Source organism: Nelumbo nucifera, chromosome 4 (assembly GCF_055504915.1).
Source record: "Nelumbo nucifera cultivar China Antique chromosome 4, China Antique-T2T, whole genome shotgun sequence".
NCBI classification, from domain to species: Eukaryota; Viridiplantae; Streptophyta; class Magnoliopsida; order Proteales; family Nelumbonaceae; genus Nelumbo; species Nelumbo nucifera.
Window position 1 is genome coordinate 44,946,865 of NC_142652.1, and position 23,792 is coordinate 44,970,656.

The 23,792-nt window shown below is 41.6% G+C and overlaps 1 protein-coding gene and 1 long non-coding RNA gene across 8 annotated transcripts in view; one reads left to right on the forward strand and one right to left on the reverse strand.

Moving 5' to 3' along the window:
• The window catches only part of LOC148792244 (uncharacterized), a 101,004-nt gene that overhangs the window by 71,343 nt on the left and 5,869 nt on the right, over positions 1-23,792 (forward strand). The gene's annotated exons all lie outside the window — the stretch shown is intronic.
• FSD3 (Fe superoxide dismutase 3) overlaps positions 1-23,792 on the reverse strand; it is a 75,938-nt gene that overhangs the window by 45,954 nt on the left and 6,192 nt on the right. For 2 of the 4 annotated variants that reach the window (XM_010272459.3, XM_010272457.3), the window contains exon 2: positions 12,337-12,417. The exons of 1 other annotated variant lie outside the window; for it this stretch is intronic. In XM_010272459.3, coding sequence (XP_010270761.1) covers positions 12,337-12,417 — 81 coding nt within the window. The remainder of the gene's footprint in view (positions 1-12,336; positions 12,418-23,792) is intronic. One more of the 4 variants, XM_010272458.3, reaches the window with a different exon arrangement.

The window sequence follows — 23,792 nt, forward strand, 5'->3', positions numbered from 1 at the left end:
TCCCGGGAATTAAAACCTTTTGCAAACATTTGGAAACCATAATATATATAAGTATATCTCTATATAAATACATTTTACAAAACCAAATTTCAAACACATTTGAAATCCACTGCCGAGAGTTTAGGTTTCCATCAGAGAGAGTGCATTTTCCCAATCATTCACTTTGTCCGACAAAGGGGCTGATCCTGTCATTATGATCACCCACTCAGATGAATTCTTGGACTGTCCCAATATACTGATTGGCACATCAAAGATAGTCCAATCCGACACCTAATGCAGCATCATAATCGAGTCTAAGGGTCAGGTGTAACATTCCAGTTTTGCCCATCTGTCTCTAAGGTCCAGGGCAATACTGGAATTTTGGTCCGGTTCAGGGTTTCAAGAAAACTCACACTGCATGCACCTCAGGTCTCACCCTGGCAGCTGAGACAAGCCACCCCAACCAACTTGGTGGCACATCAGTGTCAGCCTTGGCAGGATAAATCTCCCCATATCCATTCCAACGGCTGTGAAGATTCTAAACTAACATGAGTCTCACATGTGTCTAGTTTAAGGGTATTACATAGAAACGCACCACAATAACACGAATCAAATATGTACTTTATTCATTTACAATAAATGTCATAATGTACATCATGCTGATTGGAGCTAAGGGCATACACTGTCTAACAATCTATTTACCCACTGTACTCTGAATTATCTCCTCTAGACTTAAAGCCTTGTTACAGAAAATCCTTCTATTCCTCTCAGACCAGATGGACCAAAATACAACAACCGGAATCGTCTTCCAAACAATGTTCTTTTTCTTGCTCAACCTGTGATCTTCCAGCAACACAACAGCTCCTTAACCAACCTCGGCATCACCCAACTTAGACTCATGGAGCTGAGGAAATGGCTCCATAGCTGAGCAGAAAACGGGCAGTGGATGCACAATTGGTCAGTGGATTCAGCACTACTCCCACACAGACTGCAAGACAGGTCCAAAATCTAAATGCCCCTTCTCACTATATTAGCTCTAGTAAGACATTTATTCAGAGCCATAGTCCAAACTAAGAAGTTAGCTTTAGTTGGGCTGGTGGGATTCCACACTTGACGGTCAAGGAAATCAGGAACACCCCTACTACAAAGGTTAGAAGTCAGAGACTTGATAGAGAACACACCGTCTGAGTTCCACTTCCACTGCCACTTATCCTCCAAACTGAAATCCAACTCATGGTTCTAAAGACAGGACAACAGATGCAAAACCTCATCCACCTCCCAATCAAAAACGTTCCTTCTGAATGAAGGAGACCAAAGAACTGAACCACCAAAAACATTATAGCACTCTGCAACTGAAGCCTTTTGATCCGAAGCACACTAGAAAGAGGAGAGGAAAGGAATTAGCAAGGGGTTCATCTGAGTACCAAGGGTCCTTCCAGAATTTGGTCTTGTTACCATACGAACATAGTGGGGTCCACATCAGTGTTCTCTACACTCCCCCTCAAGTTGGGAATAGATATTTGTCATTCCCAACTTGCACAGGTCTCCCTCTAACTTCTTCCTTGGAACAACCTTGGAGAGAAGATCTGCGAGCTGTATGTTGGAGGTGATATACGGGAGACACACTTTTTGAGATGAAACCCTTTCTCTGACAAAATGTCGGTCTACTTCAATATGCTTAGTTCTGTCATGTTGTACCTGATTATGAGCTATATTAATAGCAGCCTAATTATCACAATACAATATTAAGGGCTTCTCATAAGCAATACCCAACTCCTCAAATAATGACTTCAGCCATAGGATTTCAGCCACACCATTAGCCATAGATCTATATTCAACTTCAGCACTAGAACGAGAAACAATACTTTGTTTCTTACTCCTCCAGGAGACAAGGTATCCTACAAAAGCACAATATCTAAGGGTAGACCTTCTATCATCAACACTCCTAGCCCAATCAGCATCTATATAAACCTCTATCTTCATGTGATCATTATTCTTGAATAATATACCTCTACCTGGACACCTCTTCAGGTATGCTAATATCCTCTCAACTGCAAGGAGGTGAGTAGTTCTACGATAGTGCATATAATGACTGACAACGCTGATTGCATAACTGATGTTCGGTCGTGTGAGACAAAGATAGAGGAGTTTTCCAACTAACCGTTGGAACATAGCTTTATCTTCAAGTGTCTCTCCACCCTCTGCACTGATCTTGTGATTCTGTTCTATAGGTGTATCTACAGGCTTAACACCCAACTTTCCAGTTTCTTCCAATAGATCTAGAACATACTTTCTTTGAGAAACAAAAATCCCATGTTTAGATCTAGCTACCTCAATACACAAGAAATACCGTAGCTCTCCCAAATCTTTCACCTCAAACTCTTGATGAAGGAATTGTTTAAGAGACTCAATCTCATTGTTATCATTCCCTGTCACTACAATATCATCCACATATACAGCAAGCAAAGTCAAGGAAGAGTCCACTCTCTTAATAAACAATGTATGGTCTGACTGGGCCTATACATAGCCGAATTTTTCAAGGGCTTGTCTGAATCTATCAAACCAAGCTCTAGGGGACTGCTTTAGTTCATACAAGGCTTTATTCAACCGGCAAACCATCTTTGCTGTCTCTGCATCATAAAATTCAGGAGGTAACTACATGTAGACTTCTTCATGTAAGTCTCCATTGAGGAAGGCATTTTCAACATCCATCTGGAACAAGGGCCAAGAGTAACTGGCAACAAGGGATAACAAAACTCTAATAGTGGTCATCTTTGCTACTGGAGCAAAGTCTCCAAGTAGTCTATACCATAAGTCTGAGTAAATCCCTTTGCAACTAACAAGGCCTTGTACCTTTCAATGGAACCATCAGCATTATGTTTCACAGTAAATACCCATCAACATCCAACCGGTTTCTTCCCTTTAGGTTGGTCAACTAGCTCCCAAGTATTATTCCTCAGAAGGGCATCCATTTCAACCTTCATTGCATCTTTCCACTCAGAAACTGACAAGGCTTCCTACACTGTTCTGGGGATAGGAATATCAGCAATGGATGTGAGAAAGGACCTGTAAGAGGGGAACAGGCGATCATAGGACAGGAACTGGGAAATGCAGTGAGTTGTGGATGTGGTGCAACACTGTTTGCCTTTACGGACTGCCATGGGGAGATCAAGGTCATCCAAAGGAGGTAAGGGTGCAACAGTGGAAGGTATCTCAGTGGGGCCTGGATCTGATAAAGGGACTGTGGTACCTGGATCTGGATCCGTAAAAGGAACTGGGGCTGGCCTGGACTACTAATGACCGAAATCAACCTGCCTCCACTGCCTGTGATAGACTCTCAAATCCTGACACCTCTGACAACCCTCCCCATTACATCCCTCATCACTCAATGGAATAGGTAAAGGAACTTCTGATGAGTTAACCCCACTCTCACTACTCTCCTCCTGAGGAGAAACCCTAGGATAATAGGGTACCTCCTCAAAGAAAAATACATTTGAAGGCCTTAGGATCAAATTTGGAACGATGAGGTCCAAGAATCTAAACAAAGCAAGTGCAACCAAAGGTTTTAAGAGGAACAGTAAACAATTCTTTATCGAGGTATAGAAGGGTAAATGGAGGCTTCATGTCAAGAACCCGTGAAGGAACTCAATTAATGAGATGCACTACTGTAAGAATAACATCTCCCCAGAAACGAATAGGCACATTGGAGTTAAACATAATGCTTCTAGCCAGCTCCAATATGTGCCTACTCTTCTTCTCAGCAACCCCATTTTGTTGTGGTGTATAAGGACAAGTACTCTAGTGAATAATCCCATGGTCAAGCAAATAAGAGGCTAATGAGTTGGTAAAGTATTTTTTCGCATTATCGGATCTGAAGATTTTGATTTTAACTCCAAACTGGATTAAAATCATTTGATGAAAGATCTGGGTCAAAGCAGAAACCTCATCTCGAGAACGCATAAGGTAAACCCAAGAAAAACAGGTATAGTCATCAATAAACAACAAGAAATATCTATATCCCCCCATAGCAGTGATGTGATACGAGCCCCAAACATTGGTATGCACAATGTCAAAAGAATTACTACTTCTTTTATTACTCAATGAATAAGATGTTCTACAATGCTTTGCAAGCTCACAACTCTCACATCTCAAATTGGACATCTAAACAGACTCAAATAAATTTGGAAACAAACTCTTCAAAGACTGAAAGAATAAATGACCCAACCGATTATGCCAAAACATAACCTGACTAACAGACTAAGAAACAAAAGACTTTCTATCTTCACTATCTTCCCAATGAGAACTCTCTCCAAGAAAATAGATCTCATTTGTCCCACGGCCAATCCCAATGACCTTCCTTTGTCTCCAAGTCTTGAAAAATACATCGGTCAGGGAAAAAAATCACTAAACAATTATGATGTTTTGTAATGCTACTGACTGAAAGCAAGTTAGTATTAAACTTAGGAACATGCAGAACTGAAGATAAGGAAATGGTATTAGACAACTTGATGTTTCCCTTGCCAGAAATGGGAACAAAGGAACCATCAGCAATGGACACTTCATCTCTGCCAGAAGATAAGTGATAGGTAGTGAACAGTGATCGCAAGCCAGTCGTATAGTTAGATGCACCTGAGTCTATTACCCAACAATGTTCAGTGTTACATGGAGCTGAAGCATGATAAGCTGAGGCCCAAGTACCTGAATGAGCAAAGGCTGATGTGGGAGGAGCTGATGGCGGCTAAGATGATTGAGTTGAATTACCAACTTCCTTTTCCAACTGAGTCAGGGCAGCCCGGACAGCAGCTATGGTGTCTAGAGGCATGCCTTTTGTGCCCGATGAAAATGCACAATCAGTATTAACAACCATATTAGCATTACCCTTTTTGTTCCTGAGTTTTGTTGGAACTAGATAAGGGTGCAGCTTCTAACATGTGTCTTTAATATGCTTAGGTTTCTTGCAATGTTCACATACTAGATCCCACTTATCTTCCTTCTTTATATCCCTCTCCGTATCACCCCCAGACTTAGGTTTAACTGCTGCCAAGGCTGGTGGGAAGGGTTGATGCTGCATCATAACCTTTCTCCTAATTTCTTCAATATGCACTAAGGAGTAGGCTTGAGATAAGGTCACAATGTCCCTTGTTAGTAGTTGTTGTCTCACAATATCATAGTCAAGATTCAAACCAGCTAAGAACTCAAAAACCTTATTAGTTTCAACTTGCTTTCTATGAATCTGTGCATCCTTCTGACTTTCCCACTCAAGTGTTTCTAGGTGGTCAATTTCATGCCACAGAGATTTCAAGGTAGAGAAGTAAACCGAGACTGGTTTCTCTCCTTACTTAAGGTTGTTAACCTCTGTTGCGAAATATAGAGGGAGAAAAGAAGAAGATTTTCTTTATTGATGATGAGAACATATTGAGCATACACCTTAAATAAGAAAAGATAGGAAAGACAGAACCCCTAGAATTTCTCTCAATCAGGGATTGACTAAATCTTTCCCTTAATCCTAGGATATGACTTTCCTAAATTTATTCAAATCTAATCTTTCCTAAATTTATTCAAATCAAATCATATCTTTCTTAATTTGCCGCAAATCCTGTCTTTCTTAATTTGCCGACAACCTCACACTTCAATTCATAAGCCCTAGCAACATTAAGGGGTTGGGAGTAAGTCTCTTTCATGACATCCCAGATAGTTCTCCTAAACCCATTTGGTATAAGTTTGGTCCTCCTTAGTTGGTTCTTTCACATCTCCCAATAAGAAGCTGAGTTTTCCTCTACCCCCAATGGCCGTCATGGCCGATTGAGCTCATTCTAAATAGTTTGATCCATCAAACTTCACAGTTGTAATCTGAAAGGCATTCTCAGACATGTTGCCAAAATTGCAAGTCCCAAAAACGCCTTCCCCCTGATTCTTGAACTCCATTCTTGGTCAAGAATTAATAAAAAAACTTTTTTTAGCTACTATAATAGAAAAACAGCACCCAAACAACTAATAACAGCCGGCCTAAGTCTTCCAAAGAACAAAGAAAACAGAATTCTGTATGAAATCAGTTCAAAATCTGATCTAAAACCAACAACGGTTCTGAATTTTAGGATTTTAGGGTTTTCTCTCAAAACCCTAAAGGAAAAACATAGATTTTCCAGCTGCACCTCTCAGAATAGACCAAGATGATTTTTTTCAAAGTTATTCTCAAGAAAAAACTTACTTTATGAAAGAAAATCTCTGGCCGCCACCTTCTGTCTGATGCAAAACCCTAATCTTGAGGATCCGAAGCCTTTTCTGATTCTTCTTAACTATTGGAACTCTCGCAACCTTCTACAATCTTCTTAGTAGCAGCCGCACACTACCAGTAACCTCCAAGAATCAGCCGATCCTCCTTTGTTGAAAAACTTCTAAACCTAGGAGATTCTCATGTAGTCAATCTAATTAGACTAGCATAAGAGCTCATAGGTCGGCTCTGATACCAAGTAGTCGATCAAGATTACAATCAGTCTTGAATTCAAAAGAAAAAGAATGAAGAAATTGCAAAAGAGAAGAAGAAAAGAGGGAGAGAAGAGAATAAGCACACGAAGAGATTTTAGAAAAGAGAGAGGGTTTGGTCTTGACATCAGCCGACCCACTCTTAATATTTATATATGTTGACTAATTGTAAAAGGGTTGAATTGCCCTTATTGCTTACATGGCAAATAAACTAACAATAAAGCTGAAATAACAAGTTGAAATAACAAACTGAAATAACTACCAACTAACACTGACATAACTAACAAAAATATGCTGCCATACGAACACAATGGGGACCACATCAGTGGGTCCACATCAGTGTTCTATATAGTTCCAATTAACTTTTAGACCAGTAATCACTTCAAACCAATATAAGATCCCAATGATTAACTCCACCTGTGAGGGGGAGGAATCCACAAAGCATAACATATCATCTGCAAATTGGAGAATATTCACCTTCTCTCCCCCAGAGAGATTGCAAACCCTTACCACTCACTTGAAGTTGCAGCCTTCTTACGGAATAAAGTGAGGATCTCCATTACACATATAAAGAGTAGAGGAGACAGGGGGTCAACCTGTCTAAGACCCCTGGAACCATCAAAGAAACTTGCAGACTGTCCATTAAGCAAAATTAAGAACTTTGGAGAGGTGATACAAACTTTAACCCAATTCCTCCATTTCTTCCCAAAAATCATCTGATGAAGCACAAGGTCAACACATCTCCAGTTGACATGATCATAGGCCTTTTCAATATCAAGTTTGCAAATCAGCCCTGGGGAACCTTCTTTTTTCCTAGAATGAATGAGTTCATTGGCAATGAGTACAGAGTCCAACATCTACCTACCCGAAACAAAGGCACTTTGGTTATTTGAGATAACACTACCAAGAACCCCCTTTCATTCTCTCAACAAGAACTTTAGCTAAGATTTTGTAGAAGCTATGCAGAAGTCTAATCGACCTGAATTCCTTAATGTTCACTGCGCCTTCAATCTTTGGAATGAGGGTTATAAAGGTAGTATTCAGACTCCTCTGCAAAGAACCCCTTTCATAGAAGTCCTGGAAAACATTCAGAATGTCCCGACTCACCAAATCCCAACAATTATTATAGAAAAGATTTGTAAGATCATCAGGCCTTGGAGACTTCTCATCAGCCAACAACTTAATTGCTGCTTTTATTTCCTCCTCCGTGAAGGATCTTTCAATAAGAGCTAATTGCACATCACTCAACTGATTAAAAGAAAGGGACCTAGGAAAAGGTCTGAAGAACCAAGACTCCTTGTACAACTTTTTATAAAAGCCGGTAGCCACAAGCTTCATATTTGTCTCAGAGACACCCACCCTACCCTCTCCCTCCAGCCTGGTTATTACAAAGGCTCTAGCTCTTGCATTTTCCATTTTGTGAAAAAAAAATGAGTATTTCTGTCCCCCTCTTTCAGCCAAGCCACTTTAGCTCTTTGCCTCCATTTGATTTCTTCTGATACTGCCAATTTATCAAACTTCATCTTTGCCTGAGATCTTTTTAGTCTATGTTCCGCAGAAATAGGACCCAATTCTTCAGCTGAGTCAATTTCCTTAATGGTACTCAGGAGAGCTTTCTTTTCAGTATCTAAACACATATTTTTCTCCAATTTCCAAATCTTTAATCTTGCTTTGATGGCCCCCAATTTTTTTGCCAAAATGAAAGAACTGGTACCTTCTACCTGCAGATCATCCCAAATAGACTTCAACAAAGGAATGAGAGTGGCATCCTCAAACCAAGCATTCTCTAATTTGAAAGAGACTTTTGCTCTAACTCTGACACCACAAAGCAGCTGAATTGCAATGTGGTCTGAAACTGGCCTAGGAAGGGCAATCTGCTTGAACTCTGGAAAGAGATCTTCCCAATTAGAAGTAACCAAAAACCTGTCCAGCCTCACAAGAGTAGGGAAATCTTGGTTGTTGGTCCAAGTAAACCGACTACCGTGAAGGGGTAAGTCATGAAGTTCACATCAGTTAATGAACTCAGCAAACTGAACCATATCCCTAGATCTTCTCCCTCTAGAACTTCTCTCCTCCACTAACAGAGTGACATTAAAATCACCCCCAATAACCCAAGGATAAGAGAAGCTTCCCCTCGCCATGGCCAGCTCCTCCCGCAGACTTCGATCATTAGGACCATACACATTAGTGATTTGACAAACATTACCATCTGCAAACTTCAAGACAAGGGAAATTGAAAATTTTCCAATGTGATAGGAAACCAAACTGCAAACCGTTGGATCCCACATACTCAGCAACCCCCCTGCACTTCCCATTGCTAACTTTGATCTCCACCAAACATCTCCCTCCCCCCAGATACTTCTAACCACTGCAGCCTCAACACAATCCAACTTAGTTTCTGAGCAACACAATTTTTTACCCTGATTTCTTTAGAGACTCACACACTACTAGCCTCCTTCTCCCCGACCCCAAACCCCTAACATTCCAAGAGAGCAACTTTAACTCCATTACAGACCACTAAAGCAAAGGAAAGCTTGGCACTCAAGCCTTCCCCCCCCCCCCGTCACTGCTACCTGCTTTGTCATTTAAACCCCAAGTCAGACGCATCATTTCTCTGCTTTTCTTAGATTTGTTACCCCCCTTCTTAGCTGCAACTTTCCCCCTTGCCAAAAGCACTCTTTGCTCCACTCCCTCCAAACATTTAATTGTCTCCTCTTCCAACCCTTCTAACGAAATCCCCAGAAACTTACCCAAACCCAGCATCTTAGAAGAGACCCAGGAAGAAGCACTTGAACTCACTGGTTGTTCACCTACCAGATTCGGCTAAACCAACATCAAACTACTGATCTCCTGCGTCTGCCCTTCCAATTCAGCAACCACATTAGTAGCACAAAGCGTCTGCACTTCCAATTCAGCACCCACATTAGTAGCACAAAGCTTGCTACCTTCCACCTGGGATCCAGCACCCTCTTGCTCACCTCCACCACCTTCAGCCTGAGAGTCTGAAGCCACCATTGTGATCGGATCCACATCAATCAGCTCGTCTTCCACTCGCAGAACAGCAAACTGGTTGGAACCCAGCAGAGATATAGCCCCAGTAGAAGTAGTCGGAGGGGACATTGGCTTCACAACATGCGAACGGAGGTCCAAAACTCCCCCCCCCCCCCACCCTTCTTCTCCCTCTGCAAAGTACTCAAAAATTGGTCTTGAGAACCCCAATTGGCTCCTGAACCCGTAAGCGGTTGGCTGAACCAACCAGGGGGTCTGAGAGCCAAGTCCCTGTGCACCCTTCAACCAGGAGGGGACCTGGGATCACTATTTGCTTTGGGCCCAGGCCCAACATCCAAATTAGAGAGAACAAAACCCGACTGGGCTGGAATGGGCGAGCCAGGCCCAGACCCATCTTCTAAGTTGCCTTGGGCCACAAGGGATTCAGAAGGAGGGAGATGGTGGTCCACAAACTGAGTATTTAACGCACAGCCCTCCCTAGGTGCCAGATGTAGCTCAGTCAGACACTCTCTGATCAGGTCTTAACAGCTTCTACTCCCAAGGTCTGCCCATTGTCTCCCAGGTTTGAAATTCGAACTCCATTTCCACTAGCTTCCTCATCGAGCCCATCTGAACCCTTTGCTGACACTGAAATCAGGCGGCTCCGAAGAAAGCTAAGGTCTGCATCTTCTTTCTTCTCTACCACCGGCCGCCGGAGAGTTTGATCGAGTACAAACCTTTTGAAGTTGCCCTTCTTCAGACATGCGGGGAAGAACACTTTCGCCAAAATCTTCCAACACCGTCTTGGTACAGTCTGAAATCCCCTTCTCTTCTCTCTGAACGTCCCAAGGCTTCTCTTCTCCCCCTCTCCATCTTCGAACAGACGGCAGAAGTTCTAGCAAAATCTGGACAGTGAACAGAACTTCCCGCGCCACCACTTCGATCTTGCTCAGAATTATATCCCCTCAGAATTATATCCCCTGCAAGCATCCCCGATAGCCCTTATTACACTTGGACACCAGAGAAGAAGAGGGAGACCAAACACCTTGATCCAAACCGATTCCAAATCTTCCCCTTCCGCGAAAGGGTCTGGGTAGTAGCAGCCCGCGCTTGCACCCCACCAGTCCAGCAAGAGGGGATTTCTTCCCAACTGCCAAGGCTCGTTTCTTAACACCCAATCAGCACCTGCTCTCGAAGGGTAGATGAAAAGGAAGAGGTCGTCTGCCATTCTCTTCACTTTCACTCCCCCCACCTCCCTTTATTGCCCGTTTGCCCACATCTCCACCTCCCTAGTCTCCTCTCCCCACCGGAACCTTTCCACCAAACAATTCCGTAGAAACTCCCTTCTCGCATTCACTGCCTGAGAGTCCGTAACTACCACCCTTTTATTGCTGACCCTCTTCACCTCCGACGACCCGAAAGCAGGCCAGGCACCTATTGCCGCCGCATCACTGTAGGAGAGATTGATCCTTGTCCGCCCTTCTTTCTCTACTCTTCAGTACCAGTTGGAAGCTTCCCATCTTCGCTTCCCTCCAACAGATCTGCTAGAAGGGAAGTGGCACACCATTGAAAAAAAGAAACAGACAAGGTACACACCTCAGTAGACCATACACCAGTGTTACCAGGTCCCTTCACCGGAGAAGAAGACCATGGGCAACTATGCATAAAACAAACTCCATACAGATACTGACCCTTCAACTTGCATTGGACGGGCCAAGAAACTCCACTTCTTTGGAAGTCTGTCCCATTACTTACGAATGAAGTGAATTCAACTCGAACTCCTTCCCCAAGTCGCCACTGACTACCACCAAGTCAGCATCATCTCCTACCTCTGACAACCCCTTCCATAGACGAGCATTCAACGACGAGAGCAGTCAGATCTTATCGGTAACTTCATCAATTAGCAACTCCACCAATCTAGGGATTGCTTTGGTTTTTACTCTACAAGTATGAAGGTTGCTGAACTAAGATTTGTGGAGTCCAAGTCTTCAACAGTTTCTCCGCAAAGACTTGTTATTTTCTTAAAGATGTCATGAGACCAAGCATGGAAGGGGATCCCTAAAACTTTCACCCATAGGGTTCCCACCAGTTCAACCTCATTTGCACTAGGATTTCACTGTCCAACAACCACCAAGCCCTCTGACGTTTGGATTGGAAGCACATGTATATCCTCCTCAATATTGCAAGCCTTTCTTTCTTGGAAAGGAGATCAAGTGAAGGCTCCTTCAGGGCATAACCTTTTCTTGATATCCCCTGCTATGTGAGTCCAGCTTCTTACTTTTTTATTAATGTTAACAATAAATTTCTTATGCTACTCCATAAATCTATCACCATAGCCTTCCACAGGAACTAAACACAACCCAACCCTTGCTCTGTTTTCCCATTGGAATGCAAATGAACTGCTTCCGCCATTCCCCAAACCATTCTGTTACCATAATGAACCAACCCTTAAGTCTCTCTCTCTCTCTCTCTCTCTCTCTCTCTCTCTCCTCTTCTCCTGCACATGTTGGATTGAGTTTGGTGGATTTACTGTTGATTACATTACTAGTCATTGCATGATCTGTCCCATGATATTTGCAAAATGACAAACAAAAAAAGAATCCTGCTAAGAATTCAAGACTAGGGAAAACCTAAAATTTATCAGAAAGAACTTGAATACTTAACACAAAAGTCCTTGAGCCTCTCCATGGTGAAATATGACATGAAATGGAATATAGTAAGGACTATGATTCCTTGACATTTAACCTTTATCAAATACAAGATTTGTGCTTATCTGTCTAAAGGAACTCTCTACCACTTCTACCCCATTCCATCCCCCCGATCCCAACCCCAAATAAAAAAAATAAAAAATAAAAAAAAAAATAAGAGAGAAAAAAGAAAACTTACAAGTTTGTATGGAGGAGTTGTGAGGCCATGGAAAGCCCAAAACTGGGTAGCCCTCCGGGACCTACAAAATTGTCCTTTCTGCTGCAGACATAGAAAAAAATAACATAATTACTATATGGAACATCTAAGTAGAGTACAACATTTATAAAAATGAAAATATAAAAATAAATGAGATTTTAAGTAGGTAGTGCAGACAACGTTAAGTATTTATCAGAACTAATGAGCCATTAATTTGATAGGAAGGCTTGCAAGTTTGTAGGTAACCTTTAAATAATATGTCTACTACACTTAATTTTGCTATTATAAAGATTTGAGAGTAGAAAACACCAGCTCTTAAGCCCCTAAGCAGTACGAAATCCATATTGATGTTTTATGTACCTGCACTTTAGTTTACCAACAAGATTGTTGTGTCTTTTGATCCATTTGATTTTATCATTCTGATGATTGAAGTAGTGGGTAGTTCTGAAAATCAATCCCTAACTGAAAGAGTTGTAGGAAACCTATACTAATAGTAGAAGGCTGCATTGCAGAGGTAAATATGACAGGAGTGTGCAGTAGTTTTGGGGTGTGAGGTGTCCCAGTGGCCTCTTACTTACCTAGGCTTACCTCTAGAAGATAATCCTAGGAATCTCAGTTTTTGGAATCTAGTGGTGGAGAGATTTTCTAAAAGGCTTGCTAGTTGGAATAAGGCCTATATTTCTCTAGGTGGCAGAATACTTTAATCAGGTGACCAGTGTACTACTTGTCGATCTTTAAGGCCCCGGGAGGGTGGGCCTTGGCACAACGGTTGGGTTGCTCCACTGCAACCTGGGTGACCAGAATTCAAATCTTGGAAACAGCCTCTCTGTATGTGCAGGGATAAGGCTGTGTATCTCTGTCCCTCCCTAGACCTCACATTGATGGAAGCCTCTTGCACTGGGTTGCCCTTTTAGGTGTGATTGGAAGATTAGAGAAATTGGTAAAGAACTTTCTTTGAGAGCCAGGGGAAGGGAGGAAGAATCATAGGGTTAATTAGGAACAAGTCAATAAAAGTAAATTGTTCGGTAGACTAAGAGTTAGAAATAGAGAAGAGGAATATGGTTCTAAATTCTAATGGGAAAGTGGCTATGGAGATTGCCTTTTGACAAGGACAAGTTGTAGGCAAAGGTGGTGATGAGTAATCATGGGCTCTCGGCTAACAGGTGGGATACTGACACACTAGCTAGGGCATCTCGGGCATCTCTTTAGAAAGCCATCAATGAACTTTTGCCTTCTTTCCTTCCTTACATCAGATATGAATCTTGCAATGGGGAACTTGTCAAATTTTGGGAACAATTGTGGATTGATGACTCCCCTCTAAAGAAAAAACAGTTTATGTCCCTTTATACACTTTCTACTTGCAAAGACCAACCTATGTCCATCTTTTGTTACCTTTCTAATTCGATCTCCAGGGTTGACTGGGATTTGGGTTTTAGGAAGGAAATAAAGGATGATGACTTGAACAAGGTGGTAGCCCTTCTTGACATTATTTCAGGTGTTTATTTGGACCCTTTGAGATCTGACCATACGATTTGCTCTTTCTCCTTCTGGCTCTTTTTCTTGTGCTTCGTTTTTCAAGGCATTATCCTATCCCTCTTCCCTGATTGGTCTTCCTTTCCCTGTCAAAGAAATTTGGTGTCAGCCCATCCCCCCTAGAGTTCGTGCTTTCTATTGGAAAGTTTTACTATTTTTGGAGAAAATCAATACATGTGGCTTGCTTCAAAGAAAGAGATCTAATTGATTTTTATCTCCTCATTGTTGTGTTTTGTTCAAAGATAATGGTGAGACTTGCTATCACTTATCAATTTCCTGTCCTTCCGTAATTAATATTTGGTAATGGGTTCTCTTCTTTTTTTTTTTTTTTTGAAGAATAAAGAAAAAATATTTCATTAAAAGAGGAAGAGTACAGTTCAATCCAAATGGGTGTTGAGGTGACATACCAATAAATCACAAGTCCACTAGAACTTTCACCATTACAAGATCGAATTTCAAGCACATCCCAGAAGTTCTCTCCCAAATCTGCCTTATTGATTAGAGAAAAATCTGGAGATCCATACCCAGTCTATCACTAGTTTACTGATTGAAGCAACTAGAATCTCAATGCTCTTGGACTTGTTCTCAAATAACCTTCTGTTCCTTTCATTCCATATGGCCCATCACACTGCAAAAGGTATGCAGCTCCAGATATCCTTGCCTTCCTGCTCCCTCTAAATCTTGGCCAAGATGAAAAAATTTCAGCAGTGAATCTTAGCTGAAAGACTCTTAACACTGGAGAGTGCAGAGTAAAACTTCCAATGAAATTAGCTACCTTGCAAGACAAAAATAAACTGCATCCATCTCCTCTTCCATCTTGTACATATGAAAGAAGCTTGCCATGCTGAAGCCCTTGCTCTTCAAGTGGTCTGCTGTTAGGTGGAAGAAGGTGGCTGATTCAGTTCCTTGTAAGATGCCCACCACACTTTGCAGGTCCCCACTGGAAAGTGATTTCATCAAATTAAATTTTGATGGAAGTAGTTTGGGCAATTTGGTGTCTCAGGTATAAGAGGAGTTTTCAGAGATGAAGATGGAAGAGTTACAGCATTATATTCAGGCCCAATTGGTGAAGGGCACTCTATTAGGGCTGAGGTAATGGTAGTAATTGAAGGAGTACAAAGAACAGTATCTCTGAATATTAATAAGCTAATAATTGAGTAGAAATTACTGATTGCAGATTTAGATGAATTCCTTGTGAAGAGAAAGAAGAAGAAGATGAAGAGTTTCAGCAGTAGGGAAGAAAAGAGTAGGAAGTCAACCAGAATTGAATTAGATCTGGCCGCCAACCCCTCATTATAATTTATACTTAACTTAAAGAATGAGATATTACAAGAACGCCCTTAGTAGGTGTAGAGAAGATGGGCCGAATGGCCCATAGGTTGTTTATTCTTTCTTGTTATTTATGTTTCTTTTCTGTAATGGGCCTTATTCTAGGCCCATCCTGTCAATATTAAGTTTGTAAATTCTTGCCCAACTAAGGGCCTCCTTGTAATTATTCAAAGATATCTAATAAAACAGTGTTAGGGGGCTGAGAGAGAGTGAGTTCGAAATCCTCTTCTCAAACCCTTCATTGCTGAACCCTCAACTCTCTTCTCTTCAGTTTTCTTCATGGTATCAGAGCATACCTGAACTTCAATATCCTAGGGCTGGAAGCTTGACTCATGTTGCCTGATTCTTGGAGGTCATTGGAAGTGCCCAAGACTCAAATCTCTTGGAGAAGTGGTTCGGTGGCCAGGAAGAATCAGAGAAAAGAAAAGGGGAAGAGGAAGAGGAACAGTTCGGTTCTGTTGAAGCTCAAAACTGTAAGTTGTACTCAGATTTCTGGGTTCAGTTTTCTTCTGGTTCGAAACTGTAAGTTGTACTCATATTTCTGGGTTCAGTTTTCTTCTGGTTGTTCTGTATTGCTTTCGATTGTGTTTGGACTGTTGAACTGTCCGAAAACTTTGGTTGTTCTGTACTACCTTCGGCTGCCATTGAATCTGGTTTAACCCAGAAATTTCTGAGCTATTTTCACTCCTTATTGGACTGTCAAACTGCCGAAACATCCCTGTAACAAGGCTGTGGACTGTTGCTTATATCTGGCTGTTTTTTGGGGGGTTGTACGAACTGTTCTTGAGGCCTTTTCTCCTTTTGACAGTGGGGTTGTCTCTATTGCCCACACTGTGTTTGTAAAAAGGGTACTTCGGCTGAGTGCCAAGTGGTATTTACTTTGAAGTTCAGATTTGAAAAGGTTACTTCGGCTGAGTACCTAGAAGTTTCTGTTTTACTTCTTGAAGGCTGAACTCAGTGTATTGCCTTCTTGTGGTCGGCTGAACTCTGTTATTGCTTGTCCTTATTCAGTATACTTGTAGAAGTCATCTGAAATCATATTTGGAGTGTTTACATGATGTACTCCTCAGAGTTTGAAAACAAAAGTGGTGTTGAATATGGACTGGTACAGGGGACTCCAAGTGATTCCTTATTGACTGTGACCACAGTTAAACTAGATGGAACTAATTATCTGGCATGGTCACAATCAGTAAAGATTCATGTATGTAGTAAAGGAAAGTGGGGGTTCATTTCCGGGAGTAAGAAGGCTCCCCCAGAAGATGATCCATCCTACGAGAAGTGGATGCAAGAAAATTACACTGTCATTGGGTGGCTTGTGAACTCAATGCAACCACAAATCAGTCAACACTACCTATGGATGAATTTAGCAAAAGAAATTTGGGACAGTGTTGCAGAAACCTATTCCCAAAAACTCAATGTGGCCTGGGCATATAAATTGAGAAGTGATGTAAAGAATTTAAGGCAAGGAGAGAAACCTCTTGCTGTATATTTCTCAACCCTGAAGTCCCTATGGCAAGAGATTGACCTAATAGAAACTGTAACTTGGGACACCACCAATGATGCAGAGACCTACAGAAAATTGGTTGAAAGGAACAGGGTTTTTGAATTCTTAACTGGACTAAACCCAGAATATGATATCACAAAACAGAATATTCTTTCCAAGGAGTGTGTCTCTTGGTCACAAGCTTATGCATTGATGAGTAGTGAAGAGAGCAGAAGGGTTGTCCAAGTTCAAGGGGCTGATATTAATGATCACTTTGCCAATATGGGGATTAAACCTAAAGGGAATGTTGGAACTTCTTGTGGCACAGGAAAGAAAGAAGTTATATGTGAGTACTGCAAGAAGTCGAAGCACACCAAAGACAAGTGCTAGAAGTTACATCCTAATCTTGTTCCCATTCGGTTTAAAAAAAAAAACATGATAGTAAAAGATCAGGAAGTGCAAATGTAGTTGCCGGGCCAAATAGTGAAGAGATGTCTGCTTCTGCACAGTTGGCAGCCATGAGAGCAGAATATGAAAAGTTTGGGAAGATGATCAGTCAGCTGAGTGATGTGACCTCTCCTTCCAACCCTTTAGAAAATTCTACTGCTTCAGCATTTGCTCATTCAGGTATAAGGGCTTCTGCCAATCATGCTACCTCTTCAGGTAATCTCAAGATCCCTTGGATTATTGACTCAGGTGCTTCTGACCATATGACCAATCTGTCTACCTTGTTTGTTTCATATGACTTACTTCCTGGACGTGATAAAATCACTTTAGCTGATGGTTCACTTGCCCCCATCTCTGGTAAGGGAACCATCAAGGCTACGGATTCCTTGTACCTACCTTCTGCCCTTCATGTACCTAAACTAAATATAAATCTGTTGTTTGTGAGTAGTTTAACTAAGTCACTAAACTGTTGTGTAACCTTTTTCCCTTCCTACTGTGTTTTTCAGGATTTGAAGTCTCAGAAGGTGATTGGGAGTGGCCATGAGGCGAACGGAATATACCTGCTTGATACTCCGGGACAATGCACTGATCATCTTGGGAATGTTGCTCTTGGATCTGTCTCTTCAGAGTCTGTTAGTCGGATTATGTTGTGTCATTGTCGTTTTGGTCATCTGTCTTTTTCTGCCTTGAGTCATCTATTCCCTGAACTGTTTAAGGGAATTAGTCTATCCAGTCTTCATTGTGAGTCTTGTGAATTGTCAAAGCATTGTAGAAGCAATTATCCTTTGAGCAATAAAAGATCTTCTGTTCCTTTTAATATTGTGCATTCTGATGTGTGGGGGCCTTGCCACTTACCCTCCATGGGTGGCTACAAATATTTTATCCTGTTTATTGATGACTTTTCACGGTTCACTTGGATATTCTTGATGAAATCCCGTGATGAAGTTCCAAGACTTGTAAAACAATTCCATGAATTTGTTTTAACCCAATTTGATACCAGGATTAAAATCTTCAGATCGGACAATGCAAAAGAATACTTTGAGAAAACCTATCCTGCTATCTTTCTAACATGGGGGTTATTCATCAAAGCTCATGTGCTAGGACCCCAGAACAGAATGGGGTTGCTGAGAGGAAAAGCAGGCATATTGTTGAGGTTGCAAGAAGTATCTTATTTGCCTCACATGTTCCTACCAGGTTTTGGGGTGATGTTGTACTTACTACTACCTACCTTATAAACCGCATGCCATCAAGGGTTTTGGGGTTTAAGTCTCCCTTCACTCTTCTTCATCCGGACAAGAACCTTTTTCCTGTTCCTATTCGTGTCTTTGGCTGCACCTGTTATGTACATGTTCCAAGTGTCCAAAGGCATAAATTTGAACCCAAAGCTCAAAAGTGTATCTTCCTTGGTTATTCCCCCACACAGAAGGGTTATTGTTGTTTTGATCCAAAGTCTGGCAATCGGTATGTCTCAATGGATCTCACCTTTGATGAGCTTTCCCCCTTTTATGGTTCCTCTCCAGAAGGACATTGTCCACAGGGGAATGAGGGATGCTATGAGATCTGAAATCGATGCCCTACACAAGAATGACACATGGGAAGTGGTGGATTTGCCTGAAGGGAAGGATCCTGTTGGTTGCAAGTGGGTCTTTACTATCAAATACAGAGCTGATGGCACCATTGAAAGGTACAAGGCCAGGCTGGTTGCAAAAGGCTATACACAGACATATGGGATTGATTATTTAGAGACTTTTGCACCTGTTGCCAAGATGACATCTGTGAGGGTTCTTCTATCTTTAGCTGCTCACTTTGGCTGGCCCCTTTATCAATTGGATGTGAAGAATGCATTTCTGAATGGTGAATTACATGAGGAGGTTTACATGTCTCTTCCTCCAGGGATGTATGGAACTGATATGAAAGGGAAGGTATACAGGCTGAAGAAATCTCTTTATGGACTAAAACAGTCCCCTAGAGCATGGTTTGAGAGATTTAGAACAGCACTTGTTAACTTTGGTTATGTGCAGACACAGTCCGATCATACTCTCTTTGTGAAGAGTGGACCTCTGGCAGTATACCTCATTGTATATGTAGATGATATTGTAGTGACTGGTAATGATGCCTCAGGAATTCATGATCTAAAATCTTTTCTCCATACCGAGTTTGAGATTAAAGATTTGGGGGAATTGAGATACTTTCTTCGCATAGAAGTGGCTCGATCCAAGGATCTCCCAAATGAAGTATGTTCTTGACTTGCTCTCTGAAACTGGAAAGATGGGTGCTAGACCAGTTGCTACTCCTATTGATATGAGTCATAAACTCTCAACCTCAGAAGGGACATTGTTAGAAGACAAAAGAATCTTTCAGAGACTTCTTGGGAAACTTTTGTACCTATGCATGACTCGGCCAGATATTGCATATGCAGTCAGTTGCATTAGCCAATTCATGCATGCTCCCCGAGACACTCATATGGCAGCTACAGAGAGAATCCTATGTTATTTGAAGGGCTCTCCAGGAAAGGGTATTCTGTTTGCCAAGCATGGTCATATGAAACTTGAAGCCTACACCGATGCTGACTAGGCCGGGAACATTGATGACAGAAGATCTACCTCTGGGTATTGCAGCTTGGTAGCTGGTGATGTTGTTTCTTGGATAAGCAAGAAACAATCGGTTGTTGCTCGGTCTTCTACTGAAGCAGAATACAGGGCCATGGCACATGAGGTTTCTGAGTTATTATCGCTAAAATCTTTGATGAAAGAACTTGGAGTTGAATATGACAAACCAATGATGTTGTACTGTGATAATCAGGCTGCCATCAACATTGCTCACAACCCAGTGCAACATGATAGAACCAAGCATATTGAAGTTGATCGACACTTCATTAGGGAAAGGGTCTCTTCGGGTGAAGTGTGTCTTCCTTTCATCACATCTGAAGGACAGTTGGCAGATTTTCTCACCAAAGGCATTCCCAAGGCAAAACTTCAGCATGATACCAGCAAGCTTGGCATGATTGACATCTATGCTCAGCTTGAGGGGGAGTGTAGAGAAGATGGGTCGAATGGCCCATAGGTTGTTTATTCTTTCTTGTTATTTATGTTTCTTTTCTGTAATGGGCCTTATTCTGGGCCCATTCTGTCAATATTAAGTTTGCAAATTCTTGCCCAACTAAGGGCCTCCTTGTAATTATTCAAAGATATTTAATAAAACAGTGTTAGGGGGCTGAGAGAGAGTGAGTTCGAAATCCTCTTCTCAGACCCTTCATTGCTGAACCCTCAACTCTCTTCTCTTCAGTTTTCTTCAGTAGGGCTGCTGCTAAAGTAGTTGAACAGTCACAACTTAAAAACATAAACTAATGGGCCTAAAGCCCAACAACTTCCTAACTTAATAACTTAAAATAAGAATAAAAAATAAATGGGCCCAATAACTAAAAACCGGCCCAACTCAACACTCCCCCTCAAGTTGGGAGTAAATGTCACACATTCCCAACTTGTGTAGATCATGCTCTATCTTGTTCCTTGCAACACCTTTTGTGAGAACATCAGCGAACTGCAGATCAGAAGTAATGTATAGAAGACAAACTTCCCTAGAGGTCACTCTTTCTCTGATAAAATGTCTATCCACTTCAATGTGCTTAGTTCGGTCATGCTGGACTGTGTTATGGGCAATGTTAATTTCTGAAACTCCATGTGCCATGGCCCTGTATTCAGCTTCAGCACTTGATCTTGCCACCACTGTTTGTTTCTTACTCTTCCACGAGACAAGGTTACCCCCAATAAGGGTGCATACTCCTGAAGTGGATCTCCTGTCATCAAGGCATCCTGCCCAATCTGCATCTGTATAAGCCTCTAGTTTCAACTGTCCATGATCAGTAAACAATATGCCTCTACCCGGGTGTCCCTTCAGATAAGCAAGAATCCTGTCAACAGCCTCCCAATGCTGGACTCGTGGAGCATGCATGTATTGACTTACCACACTTACTACATAGGAAATGTCTGGCCTTGTCATACACAAATATAGCAGCCGACCCACAAGTCTCTGATATCTCCCAATGTCCTTTACTGATTGCCTTCGTTCCAAGCTTCCCTGTTTCTTAAAGAAGATCCAAGACATACTTCCTCTGAGAGATAAAAATTCCATGTTTTGATCTTGCAACTTCAATGCCTAAAAAGTATCCCAGTTCTCCAAAATCCTTTATTTCAAATTCTTTATGTGGATTCTTTTTCAGACAATCAATCTCACTTAGGTAATTCCCTGTGACAACAATATCATCCACATAAACAATTAGGACTGACACCAAAGATCCCTTTCGCTTCACAAACAAGGTATGATCGGATTGAGTCTGAGTGTAGCCAAAAGCAATCAAGCCTTTCCGAATCTGTCAAACCATGCTCTGGAAGATTGTTTCAAGCCATAAAGTGACTTCTTAAGCCTGCATACCTTTCCCTTTTCAACATCACTGTAGAAGCCAACAGGAAAATCCATATACACTTCCTCTTGCAGATCTCCATTTAGGAAAGCATTCTTCACATCAAGTTGAAACAGGGGCCAAGAGTATGTGGCAGCAAGAAAAAGAAGTATCCGAATAGAAATCATCTTTGCAACTGGTGCAAAGGTCTCTAAGTAATCAATGCCATAGGTCTGTGTATACCCTTTTGCAACAAGTCTGGCCTTGTACCTTTCTATACTTCCATCTGTCTTATATTTAACTATGTAAACCCATCTACATCCAACAATCTCCTTGCCCTCTGATAGGTCCACAATGTCCCATGTCTGATTCTTCACTAAGCTTCCATCTCTTCCTGCATAGTTGTCCTCCACTCAGGTTTGCAGAGAGTCTCACTAACACCCTTGGGTATAGATACAGAGTCAAGAGAGGAAATAAAAGCACGGTAGGAAGGAGAAAGTCCACTATAGGATAAGTACTGGGAAATACAATGAGAAGTATACTTTATCTTCCCTTTTCTGAGAGCAATAGGAAGATCTAGGTTATCTGTAACAGGATTTAGAATCAATGGGAACTGAAACAGTAGAGGGATCAAGAGGAATACCTGAATCCATGTCAATTGAAACTGGAGTCTCCAAGGAACCAACAGGAAGTGATGTGAGTTCTGTTATAGTGGAATCAACCTCCCTGTGAAGTCTCTGTCGTGAGTAATGTTGAGAAGCAAGACGCAAAGGAGGTGGTAAGGTAGGTGACACAGGAGGGTCAAGCACAGGAGTAGACATAGGAAATGGGAGAAGAATAAACTGCTGACTCACAAGAATAGACCGCTGACTCACTCCCCCTGAGAAGGATTCTTTGAGAAGAAGTATGTGGACTCAAAAAAGGTGACATCCATATTAACGTACCGGCTCTCAGAGACTGGATCATAGCAGCAATACCCTTTCTGATTTTCTACATATCCAAGGAAGACACACTTCTTTGCCTTGGGATCAATCTTCGAGCGGTGAGGACTAAGGATATGTGCAAAGCAGACACACCCAAACACCCTGAGAGAAATATGAAACATCTCCCCCTCAGGAAAAAGGAGACTAAATGGGGTGCTAAATCCAAGTATACGAGAGGTCACCCTGTTAATCAAATATATTGTTGTGAGGACTGCATCACCTCAAAACCAAACTGTAACTGTAGATGTGATCATCATGCTTCTTGCAATCTCAACAATGTGTCTGTTCTTCCTTTCTGCAACACCATTCTGCTGTGGACTGTAAGAACAACTACTCTGATGGACAACACCATATTCTAACAGATATGAAGCAATGTGTTTTTCAAAATATTCCCTAGCATTGTCTGATTTGAACACCTTTATTCTTGTTCTAAACTGTATTAGTACCATCTGATGGAATTACCTCACCAAGGATTACTTCATCGTGGGATCTCATCAAGTAAATCCAAGAGTATCGTGAGAAATCATCCACAAATAAGAGAAAATATCGATAACCTCCCATAGAAGGAACATGGTAAGGTCCCCACACATCAAAATGAATAACATCGAAAGAAAAACACATTTTATTGCTAGCTTTAAATGAATGTCTACAATGCTTTCCAAGTTGACAACCTTCACACTTCAGACTTGACAAACTAACAGATTCAAAAAGGTTTGGAAACAAAAGACTCAAAGAAGAAAAAGGCAAATGACCCAAACGATTATGCCAAAGCATAATCTGATCCACAAACCCTGACTCACTATCCCTGCTGACATGATGACTCTGATGAAGAGGAAGCACATCTAGGAGGTAGATTCCATTCACTTCACAACCACTCCCAATTGTCTTCTTTGAATCCAGATCCTGCAAGATACAATGACCAGGAGAAAAAATTACTGAGCAGTTCAGGTTCTTAATCAAACTACTAACAAATAACAAATTAGCACTTAATCTGGGAACATGAAGGACGGAGGGAAGGGAAATGGAATCACTAATCTTGACAGATCCCTTCCCAGCAATGGGAACATGGGATCCATCAGCTGTGGAGACCCTATCTCTACCAGAGCAGAGCTGGTAAGAGGAAAAAATAGTAAAGCTATGGGTCATGTGCTCTGAGGCTCTACAATCTATAATCCAAGGAAGTCCCTCCTTACCTGAAGTAGAAACATAATTTGTAGTGACATGTGAACTACCTATGTGAGCAAAGGAAGTAGAATGAACTCCA